At 49.4% G+C, this 10,028-nt stretch overlaps 2 protein-coding genes and 1 non-coding gene across 3 annotated transcripts; 2 read left to right on the top strand and 1 right to left on the bottom strand.

The window, feature by feature from the left end:
* Nucleotides 1-267: 267 nt before the first annotated feature.
* On the top strand, nt 268-5,346 carry LOC123104817 (TORTIFOLIA1-like protein 2). The gene is made up of 8 exons (XM_044526728.1): nt 268-493; nt 1,108-1,864; nt 2,499-2,693; nt 2,774-2,876; nt 3,019-3,641; nt 3,907-4,605; nt 4,705-4,886; nt 4,995-5,346. The coding sequence occupies exons 2-8, from the start codon at nt 1,238-1,240 to the stop codon at nt 5,053-5,055; spliced, it is 2,490 nt and encodes an 829-aa protein (XP_044382663.1). The 5' UTR covers nt 268-493; nt 1,108-1,237; the 3' UTR covers nt 5,056-5,346.
* A 142-nt stretch (nt 5,347-5,488) lies between these two features.
* LOC123104818 (protein STRUBBELIG-RECEPTOR FAMILY 5) lies at nt 5,489-9,711 on the bottom strand. Its single transcript, XM_044526729.1, has 16 exons — nt 9,527-9,711; nt 9,289-9,427; nt 9,069-9,140; nt 8,896-8,961; nt 8,724-8,795; nt 8,557-8,628; nt 8,307-8,378; nt 8,149-8,217; nt 7,833-7,898; nt 7,532-7,752; nt 7,143-7,408; nt 6,597-6,862; nt 6,400-6,520; nt 6,180-6,316; nt 5,947-6,103; nt 5,489-5,844 (listed from the first exon to the last, which is right to left on the bottom strand). The coding sequence occupies exons 1-16, from the start codon at nt 9,624-9,626 to the stop codon at nt 5,710-5,712; spliced, it is 2,031 nt and encodes a 676-aa protein (XP_044382664.1). The 5' UTR covers nt 9,627-9,711; the 3' UTR covers nt 5,489-5,709.
* A 180-nt stretch (nt 9,712-9,891) lies between these two features.
* Nucleotides 9,892-9,964, top strand: TRNAE-CUC (transfer RNA glutamic acid (anticodon CUC)). Its single transcript has one exon. It is a non-coding gene; the product is annotated as a tRNA-Glu (tRNA).
* The last annotated feature ends 64 nt before the right edge of the window (nt 9,965-10,028 follow it).

Below are 10,028 nucleotides of genomic sequence, written 5' to 3'. Positions count from 1 at the left end.
TTCCACTGCTCGCTAGTTTTGGCGTCTTCCTTCCGTTCCACCTACTGTGCTGTGCCTCTTGCACGCGGGCCCCGCCCCCGCCTCCCCGAGGGAGGGAGCGTCGTCTCTCCGGACAGACGCGGTCGCAGCGGCGGGCACGTTCCGTTCCGCACGGAGCCGCCACGTCGTCCGCGAAATTCGAAATCCCGGCCTGCCGCCCCTCCCCCCGCGTCCCTGACCAGTCCACCGCAGCACCTGCCTCGGGGCGGCCGCCCTCCTCGCCGAAAAAGAGGGGCGCACGGGAAAGTAAAAGAGGGAAAAAGGTTAAAGAAAGAGGGCACGGCACGCACGCTCGCTGGCTTGGCTTGGCCTGGCCTGGTTACCTACCGCAGTTCGAATTCAAATCCCCGCTGCTGCTGGTGGAAGCGGAAGGAGAAGGGGCCGGATCGGAGGCTTCTCTCCCCAGGCACAGGCAGGCAGCTCCCGCGGCGGAGACCCACGGGCGGAGCGCGCTGTAAGTGCCGCTCCCTTCCTGCCTCCATCCTCTCGCCGCCCTCTGCTGCCGTGCCAGCCAAGCTAAGAGGAAGTTCGAATCCGGAGCGACTCGCGTGCGCCGTGCTCTAGCTGCTCCCTGCGCTTCTGCTCCGAGGCGAGGGAGGGAAAATAACACTGTTCGTGCGCGGCGTCATCTTGTCATCTTCGGGGTAGTCTAGTACTGGGGGGCTCCGATTTGTGCCCCGATTCGCGGGCTGCCGCGCGTTCAGTTCATATTCTGACGCGGCGTTGCTGAGATTCGTTCGACCCCTATGGTGGCCTTTTCTAGGGGTTTAGCCGTACGTTTGGGGGTGGGGTGGGCGGGTGCTCTGCTGCTGGTACGCCGCAGCAAGCTCAAGCTCCACATACATGTGCCGGCGATGGATGGTTGGATGATGCATTTGCGATTTCTGTCAGCTCAGTCCGTATCGATTTAGTCTAGTACTCTGTCCGGCTGGTTTCCATTCAGTTGCTCCCTGTTTCAGTTTCAGTTTCAGTTTCAGTTTCAGTTGATTTCTGAATCCCGGTGCACGATTTGTTGTCACTTGTTAAAATTTTGAATCTCACTGTGCTCGATTTCAAATTGCTTTGCAGGGATCAAGCCATGGGTGGCGTTGGAGCTACCACCCCCAGCCCTCAGCCTCAGGGGAAGATGAAGACATCCGCCCCCTTCTGCACCCGCCACTGAGACCGACCCCCGCCAGTTCGTCGCCCCGCCGCCGAAATGAAGTCCAGCACGGCCGCCCCGTCCAAGGGCAAGGCGGCGTTCGAGCTCAAGCACAGGCTGCTCCAGGCCCTCAACAAGATCGCCGACAGGGACACCTACCAGATCGGCCTCAGCGAGCTCCACGCCACCGTCGACGCCCTCGCCCCGGACATGGTTGGCCCCTTCCTCTCCTGCGTCATCGACACCGACGCGGACCAGAAGAGCGCGGTGCGCAAGGAGTGCGTCAAGGCCATCGGCGCGCTGGCGCGGTCGCACGGGGCCCTGCTGGCGCCGCACATGCCCAAGCTGGTCGCCAGCGTCGTCCGCCGCCTCAAGGACGCCGACTCCGTCGTCCGGGACGCGTGCGTCGACACCTGCGGCACCCTCTCGGCGTGCGCCAGGGAGTTCGGGGACGGCGGCGCCGCGCTGGTCGCGCTGGTGCGGCCGCTGTTCGAGTCGCTGGGCGAGCAGAACAGGTATGTCCAGGCCGGGGCCGCGCTCTGCCTGGCCAAGGTCATCGATGAGAGCAGCTACTTCCCTGGCCCTGTTCTGCCGCAGATGCTTGTCCGTGTTGTTAAGATCCTCAAGAACCCGCATTTCATGGCCAAGCCCGCCGTGATCGAGCTGCTCAGAAGCATTGTTCAGGTCCCTCTCCTGCTCTCCTATATCAATACTTGCATTGTAATTGAACCCCTTCATGCACTAGCACTCTAGCAGCACTACTGCATATATGTTCTCTCTATTTTGGCATGATTACCTTGCTTGTTTAGCTGAGATGAGGGCTTTGCTTTTATCATCTTTAGTTTCTTAGTATGTATTTAGCCATTCTGGTCCATCATTTTTATCAGAACATGGTCTAGGTAGTTGAACGATTTTGTAGTCATGGCATGCATCATTAATTGCCATAAATTAGTACTGGTGATTAGTAGTAGTATCATGGGAAGGAAGCATGCTGCATTGTAATAACAGGGTAGCTGTTGTTTAATGGCTGCTCAGCAGTTTGTAATAACAGAGCACCTGTGATATAATGGCTGCTCAGCAGCTTGTCACACAAAATACATCTAGCTTGCCTTTTAAAGTCGGGTGTCGCTGCTGCTTGTTCACTCCGAGTATGCTTCACACTGCTAGTATGCTTGGCATCTATTTCTGCTGGAAATTCAGACAATATATATTTTCTAGAAGCAGAGTGATTATCTATTTATCTTCATCTTCAATTTTATGTTGTAAGTTGTAACTTGAGATTGACCTTAGCATTCTGTTGATGTTCTAATTTTTGTAGGCTGAAGGTGCTTCTACAGAGCAGGCTTTATCATCAGCACTAACAAGTATTATGGATTCCCTGAAGAGTAGTGACTGGACTACAAGGAAAGCAGCTTCTCTAGCTCTTTCAAGTATTGCTGTCAGCTCTGGATATTTGGTTGCGTCTTTCAGAACTTCCTGCCTTCGATCCCTTGAACGCTGTAAATTTGACAAGGTAGGTACACACATCGTGAAATTGATGCAGTGACATTTTTTTTGCATATGCTATAGTAATGTTTGTGCTTCCTATGATAGGTAAAACCGGTGCGTGATGCTATTACCCATGCCATACAGTTGTGGAAAGCTATTCCAGGGTCTGAGACTCCTGAACCATCAGAAGCTGGATCATCCACAAAAGGTATATATTCCTTTAATAATAACTCACTGTTTGTCTAATGTGCAGGAAAGCAGATGCAATACTTTGTTTTGAAGCATTAACTCAACTAACATAATTAGATTTGTTTCTATTATGTGTACTGAAATCTTCTCTTCCCTGGCAGAAAACTTTTTTGGCGACCATAATGATGCCAGAAGTGTACATGATGGTGGATCAAGAGCGACTTCTTTTAGGAGAGTTGAGCCTACACCTTCAGCATCTGTTGTCAGTGGCAGTTCTATCACTTCGGTAAAGAAGAGATCCCCATTGTCTGTCAACAAGATACCTCAAAACAATGCCTCAAATCAGCAGCATTTGAAGTCAAGTGACTGGCATGTGGAAATATCAGTCCCTAAGCAGAATACAGTGCCAGATCTAGTGAAAAAGGGATATGGCAGCAACCGCATGTTGAAATATGCAAAAGGAAGTCCTTATGGAATTGTAGATGAAGACATCAAGTCTGACTATGACCCTATGGATGATAAACAAGAATGCTCCTCTTTATCAGAAGTAGCCAGCAGGAGCTATGAGACGAAGCATGTCACCTCTGCTCTGGAAGTCACTGAAGATGTCACTGAGCTTTACCCTAGGGCCCGAGAGACCAAGAGCATAGACTCCACTGTTACAGATGTCACTTCACATGGCACACATACTTGTTGTCTGAGTGCGACAAAAGAACTAGCCCTTATTAGGAAGCAACTACAAGAGATGGAAAGGAAGCAAGCAAATCTTTTTGATCTTTTGCAGGTGAGTCATCTTGTTGAATTAACTCCTTTCTATACTTGCCCAATTTACACAATGTTTATCTATGTGATCTGATAGCATTATCTATGATTTATAGAAAAATAATGCATATTCTTCACATGGAAAAATGCTGTGCTGTATACAAATACTTATGAACAAACCACGTATGTAAAGATGTACTGCAAAGAATTGCCTTCCCAAGCACCTTTTTTGTACTAACTACTGTGGAGCAAAAGCGCACTCACTTTTTTTCACCTGTTTCTTGTAGGAGTTCATGTCGAATTCTGTGGAGAACATGTCAGTGCTGAACTCAAAAGTACACAATTTGGAGTATGCTGTAGACAAAACTGTGTATACAATTACTCAGAGTGAAAGCCGCTATCAACTTCCTGGCTCCAAGGGTTTTAAGAACCAGAGTGTCTCTTCTTCACCCAGGCTTTCTAATTCAACACCTAGATCATCCGTTGATGCCAACTTTAGGCCACCAACAATTCCTCATTTGAAACAAGAGAAGAAGTGGGCTCACGATCTACCATCTAAGGGCATGAGCACTTGTGTAAAAGAGGGTCATGAATTTCTGAAGGCCCATGCTCGTAACAGAGTTATGAAGCCTGGGGCTGGGAGCTCAGAGGAAAGTTACATTCCAAGTTTAGTGAGGGATCGAGCATCTGGGGTCAAGGGGACCTTCCCGGTTCCATTTACGAGTCCATGTGATCAGTCTGATCTGCAAAATGCATTGTGTGCTTCTAATCAGGCTGGCGAGTTTCGCGGTGCTGACGGCATGGAGCCTGCATATGCTGAAGCCCTTAGCTATGGTGATTCTGATGATCTGATTGACCTGATGGACAGAACTGGGCCTGTTCTTGACAAGCTGTCGCGTGAAACGGCAAATGAACTTTTAAGGGTTATTGCTGACCAGTTCCTTGGCACAAAGTTATTTGACTTGGCCCTACCTTGGATTCAGCAGGTAAGCTAAGTACTAGTAGCAATCTGTTTATACCTGCAATCATCTCCATGTCTGAAGAACTACAGTTGTGCATTTGCTGATTTGTGTGTGTCCGCCCAGGTGGTGGATCTAAGCACGGTTTACAAGCCGAGCCAAGTCTTTGTGTCCGCGAGAGCACAGAGGGAGTTCCTTGCTGCACTGGAGGAAGCAGCAACCAGCGGATCCACAGAACCAGCCGTCAGAATCGCCATCGTGCAGCTTGCATTTAAACTGACCAAGGCTTGTGAGGCCGCCCCATGCAGGTAATCCACATCGTCCATGGACAGTGACTAGCAAGTGCTCCACCAGTTTCTGCCACCCAATTTTGGTTTCCTGTTTTACTGATGGATGCATCCATTCTGCTGTTGCAGGAAAATCTCAACCAGAGTATCCAGGGGAAGCGAATCCGTCGTCATGGCCACCGTGATGTGAAGTACTTCTTCCTTGTGATGTGACCCTAATGTGTGTCGAGGCATCAAACAATGTCCTTGCAGTGGTGTTCTAGTGAGATTGTTTTCTTTTCTTGTCGCGACGATGTATACTAGGTCTCGATTACCGTATGCAAGTCAGTAGTAGTGGTTTGCTAGCTAATCATATGTGTACTAGGTCTCAGAAGAGGTGGTGGTTGTTGTAGCCTTTTTCGTTTTCTTTTCTCGAACACTCGTCGTAGTGCGTGTCATTGTGTATTAGAAGAAGAATGCCGAGATGGCGCTTGCTGTGTTAGCCTTGTGTGGTGTTTGCTCTCTTGCGAGAGGTGATCAACGAGCTTGTGAGTTTATGTTGTGATCAAAATGTCAGTGCTGATGATCTTTGATGTTACTACCTACTTATGCTTGCCCAAAAGCTTTCTTTTCAGTGAAGTATCAGACTTGCTTACATGTGCTCTCTTTACATGGGTAAACACACGGGGAAAGAAGAACTCAGTGCAGTTACATGTTCACTACATTTTCAAACATGACACATTTCACTACAGTAGAAAAATGTAGCACCCACACTCACATACACTCACTTTTTACATTGTCTAGCTTAACCAGTGTTGCTTACCCTCATATGCTGTTCTAGTAAGTATATTCAGATGGACGGGCATCACCAATCCGAGATGTCGCTGCGCATTGACGCGCTGTAGAGGCCGCCGCCCCTCCTGCTGCTGGCGCTGCGCTGGACGCAGCCGGTGAGCTCCTGTGACACCTCTGACATGGGCGGCCGCAACCGTGGGTCAGACTGCAGGCATTTTGCAGCCACCAACAAAGAGCAGTTTTCAGATTTAATTTTACATGCGAGAATTGATCAGTTTTTCTGAGGATTTCAGTGAGAGCGCTGAACCTGGACGCAGCGGGTGATCACGTCGGCGAAGCGGGACAGCGCCTTGGGCGGGTACAGGCCGCGCAGGGCCGGGTCTGCCACCGATCCCAGGGCATCGCTGTCGTGGAGCTGCGGCGTCACAAACTTGACCAAGGACTGCTCATTTATCGGCTTTGAGCTGGGGATCAGACAACAGCTCACATATTACCATTTCAGTTCACAGGAATTTTGCAGGAAACAACTGCTTGCTTTACCTATCGTAGGACTTCCGGCCGGTTAATAGCTCGAGCATGACCACACCAAAACTGTACACGTCGCTCTTCATCGTGTAAGCCGATGGCCTTGTGCACTCCGGGGGACTGTACCCTGGCCCCAAGCTCTCGTTTGGATCCTGCAGAGAATTTCCATGTCAGAAGATTGCCCTCATTCTACGAGCAAGTGAAAATCGTTATCTCATGGCGCAAACAAGCAAACCTCGTAGAAGAATGCGAGGCCGCAGTCGGAGAGGTGAGGGTTGAGGTCGGCGTCGAGCAAGACATTGGATGACTTTATGTTCTTGTGGATGATCGGAGGCGAGCAGATCTCATGCAGGTACCTAAACAGAAACAAAACCTTTAGCATCCTAATTATCTTATGAACTCACTATGCTTCAGTGTTGCTTGTCAACTTACTCCAGAGCCTGAGCTGTACCGAGAGCGATCCGAACGCGGGTATCCCAGGTGAGAGGCTTGCTGTAATCGTCTGACAAATGCAGGAACTCATGGAGGGACCCGTTCATATGGTGCTCATACACCATGATGTAGTGCCCGGGCTCCGCGCAGTAGCCCACAATCTCACAGATGCTCGGTTGGCGCAGCCTGGAAATGCAGGTGACAAGCTCCACAAAGTCGCTTCTCTCTGAGAAGCTCAGCGGATCAAACTTCTTGATAGCCAGCACCTGAAAAATCATCACGGTAAACAATAAGCTTCGATTACGGGACATGGTCATCATGTTCAGGCCTCTTGACTCTCCAAGCATTTTTCTTCAGGCCACTTGACAGAAATAAACTGCCAAAAACATTCAGTTCAACAGCATTTTGCTGCAACATGTTTTATATGCATATCTGACACCATTTTGTAGATGAAACTATAAGTTCTAGGCAACGTTGACTTCTCGAGATGATATTGTGGGATAGTTTATTTTTCTCTGAATTTGGAGGGAAATCATGAGGACCTACCTGTCCGTTGGCATATTTTGCCTTGTAAACCCGGCCGACCGTTCCCTGGCCTATTATCCTGCTACTGTGCCAGTTGCCAGTGGCCGCTTGTAGCTCTGACGATGAGTAGGTCAGCAGGCTGATCGGTTCCAAGATCCGCCTAGAATTGTTTAGCATGATCTGAAACTTATTGTCGTTCATCGTCTTGTAAGGCACAGAAGGCAGTGTTACACTGTCAATCGACGTCGATTTTTCCAGCGGCTTCATGCTGACTATTGAAGAATGGCCTGCAAAAGGGAAGACAAGAACCCTTATTATCCCAAGCCAAAATGTAGAAGTACCTGCAAACACTAGTGTTTGCATCAGTAAACGTGCTCTTGTCGAAAGGAACGTAAATTGTCGGTTCTGACCTGACTCGTCCATGTAGTAATGAGACGAGATGGGAGAGGATCGCTTCATCTGCAACACTGACAAGAGAATAACAGCTGCAAGGAGCACAGCTATGATCATTGCTCCGATAAAGAAACCGTTGATCCCGACGTCACTCTCTTCGCTCGATGAGGCTCCCGCCGAAGACCCCTTCTCCATCCCAGGAGGAGCCGACCCGGATGACCACTGGTTCCCACCAGTCCTTGAGAATGTAGTTAGCACTGTCAGAACTGATGAAATTGTAGTGCAAAAGGAGCAATGTTGGGTGCAGGTACCACTTACTTGAGGCTGTCGATTTTTTTCAGTTTACTTGGAATCCACCCGGTGAACTTGTTGTTCTGCAGATTCCTTGAGCACAAAGGGAGGAAAACCGTTCTAGCTTAGTTCTGAATCATCACACTCATGCAAATATATGGATTTGAATCAGTACCTTTTCAAGTAAAGTAAGCAAAATTAAGAATTATTTTTACATGCATTTATATTAACAACACTGCTTCTTTTGCATTTCCATGTTGAAGTAATTAACCAGAAGCATACACTTTTAACCATGGCGATAAAATTGGTTTGAGGTGGCAGTATTTACTCGGGGTATACTTACAGATCCTCCAGAGAAGAAAGTTTGGCCAGAACGTCGACATGGCCAGTGAACTGGTTGCTCTCCAAGTTCCTGGATATATATTTTGAAAAGATTGACAGTCATTTGTTGATCCAAAGGAGAAATAGCCAATGAAGTTCCTAAAAATCCAGTTGCCTTACAGTGTCTTGAGGCCTGTGAGGTGCTGGAAACTCTGGGGCAGGTTACCGGAGAGGCGGTTGTCAGAGAGATCCCTGATGACACAAATAGAATTGCTTACTGTAAGAAGAAAATTAATGAGCTCTGGTCAAATCAAGCATCACAGGCTAAATCTCTGTTACCGCGACATTACCAACAAACTAGTAGAGTTGTGGTAAATTTATCAAGGGGTTAATACTACAATGAACACTGAATTTGGTATGCATAACTTACATTGTCGAGAGCTTTGGAAGTTGCGTGAACATGTCCGTCAACTGCCCGCTTAAGTGATTGCTTCCGACGTTTCTGCGGTCCATTGAAAAGGCAGTTTGGTGACCGATCCATTCAGGAAAAACAATCATCATCGGAAAAAAAGACGGCAGCATGAAATAGGTTCTTACAGTGTCTCTAGATCAGACATCTGAGATACCGAATAGGGAATCCCGCCGGTAAACGCATTCCCTTGCAGGTTTCTGTATCACAACATATCATAAAACACACTGGTTTAACTAATGGGATTACCCGTGCCAACAGCAACTATGGAAGGAAAAAAGCCCAGGAAAATGAACTTACAGCTGAACCAGGTTGGGTGGGAGCGAGTAGGGGATCTCGCCGCTGAGCTTGTTGTCGCTCACATCGCTGTGCTACGCAAAAGAAGGGAAAGCTGAACTAAGTTGCGCAACCAACGGCGGCGGCGGTCGATGAACCGGAGAGAAGATTTGGGTTCACAGTTGGGCATGACTCACAATTTGGTTACTGATTTGAGGCTGGACAGCTGGAAGCCGAGGTTGCCGGTGAGGTCGAGCCCCGACAGGTCACTGCTCCATGCAGAGCGATCAAGCCACAAAACAAAGCTGTTAAACATTCTGTGTGAGGAAGAAGGGGATGGATGACAAAGGAAGCTTGAGATTTCACGATGGTCTTGAGCAGGAAATTTCCTGATCCCCTTTGTTTGGCGGTTATTACATTTTGGTGACGGAATTGTCGCTGCAGTCGACCCCTCTCCAGCCGTCGTCGTCGTCGCAGGGGTCGCCGCCGTCGGCCTTCCAGTTGTCCAGCTTGGACGGCTTGTGCATGCTGGTGAAGAGCACGTTCAGCGCCTCCACTGGTGAAACATGGCGGTAAAACGCACAAAATGTTCTTCAGCATTGTAATGTTCAGAAGGCAGGAAACGGGAGAGAAATTCCCGGTCTCTCTCGCTCACCGTCGGCCCGGTCGGTCTTGGCCACCGCGACGGCGACCACCGCGGAGAGGAGGAGGAGGAGGAGGAGGAGGGCGGCGAACGGCCGCCGTGGACGGGCCATGGCGGGTGGGCGGAGGACCGGGCCTGTCAGGGGGGAGCATGCAGGAGGAGGTCACCTCTCCTCCTCTCGCTCATGGGCATGTGGATGTGGGTTTCTAAAATTGGGAGGGAGGCGGGAGGAGGGTGGGGAAGATGGCGCCGGCCGGGCGGCGAGAATGGCGGGAAGCCCCTCGTTTTGAAGGTCCCATCTCTCTCCCATGGGGCGTCTCACCTGACCTGTATGGTCCAATTGATACAAAAGGTAACCCAGATCAGTGTCAACAAGCTCCGTCGTAGTCTAGGTGGTTAGGATACTCGGCTCTCACCCGAGAGACCCGGGTTCAAGTCCCGGCGACGGAATTTTTAATATTTTTTCCTTCTCATTTTAGCTACTGTAGAAATGCAACATTTTTAGCCATGTTAG

This window comes from Triticum aestivum, chromosome 5A (assembly GCF_018294505.1).
Source record: "Triticum aestivum cultivar Chinese Spring chromosome 5A, IWGSC CS RefSeq v2.1, whole genome shotgun sequence".
Taxonomy (NCBI): Eukaryota; Viridiplantae; Streptophyta; class Magnoliopsida; order Poales; family Poaceae; genus Triticum; species Triticum aestivum.
The sequence above is the reverse complement of the archived record's forward strand: the minus strand, read 5'-3'. Positions and strand labels throughout refer to the sequence as shown.

Bases quoted from the DNA above. Each gene is read 5' to 3' on its own strand.
- LOC123104817 (XM_044526728.1), top strand. From the start codon at position 1,238: ATGAAGTCCAGCACGGCCGCCCCGTCCAAGGGCAAGGCGGCGTTCGAG. The intron at 3,642-3,906 runs GTGAGTCATCTT...TGTTTCTTGTAG, and splicing joins ATCTTTTTGATCTTTTGCAG to GAGTTCATGTCGAATTCTGT. The intron at 4,606-4,704 runs GTAAGCTAAGTA...GTGTCCGCCCAG, and splicing joins CCCTACCTTGGATTCAGCAG to GTGGTGGATCTAAGCACGGT.
- LOC123104818 (XM_044526729.1), bottom strand. From the start codon at position 9,626: ATGGCCCGTCCACGGCGGCCGTTCGCCGCCCTCCTCCTCCTCCTCCTC. The intron at 7,753-7,832 runs GTAAGTGGTACC...TACATTCTCAAG, and splicing joins AAAAAAATCGACAGCCTCAA to GACTGGTGGGAACCAGTGGT. The intron at 5,845-5,946 runs GTTCAGCGCTCT...AAATGCCTGCAG, and splicing joins TGATCACCCGCTGCGTCCAG to TCTGACCCACGGTTGCGGCC.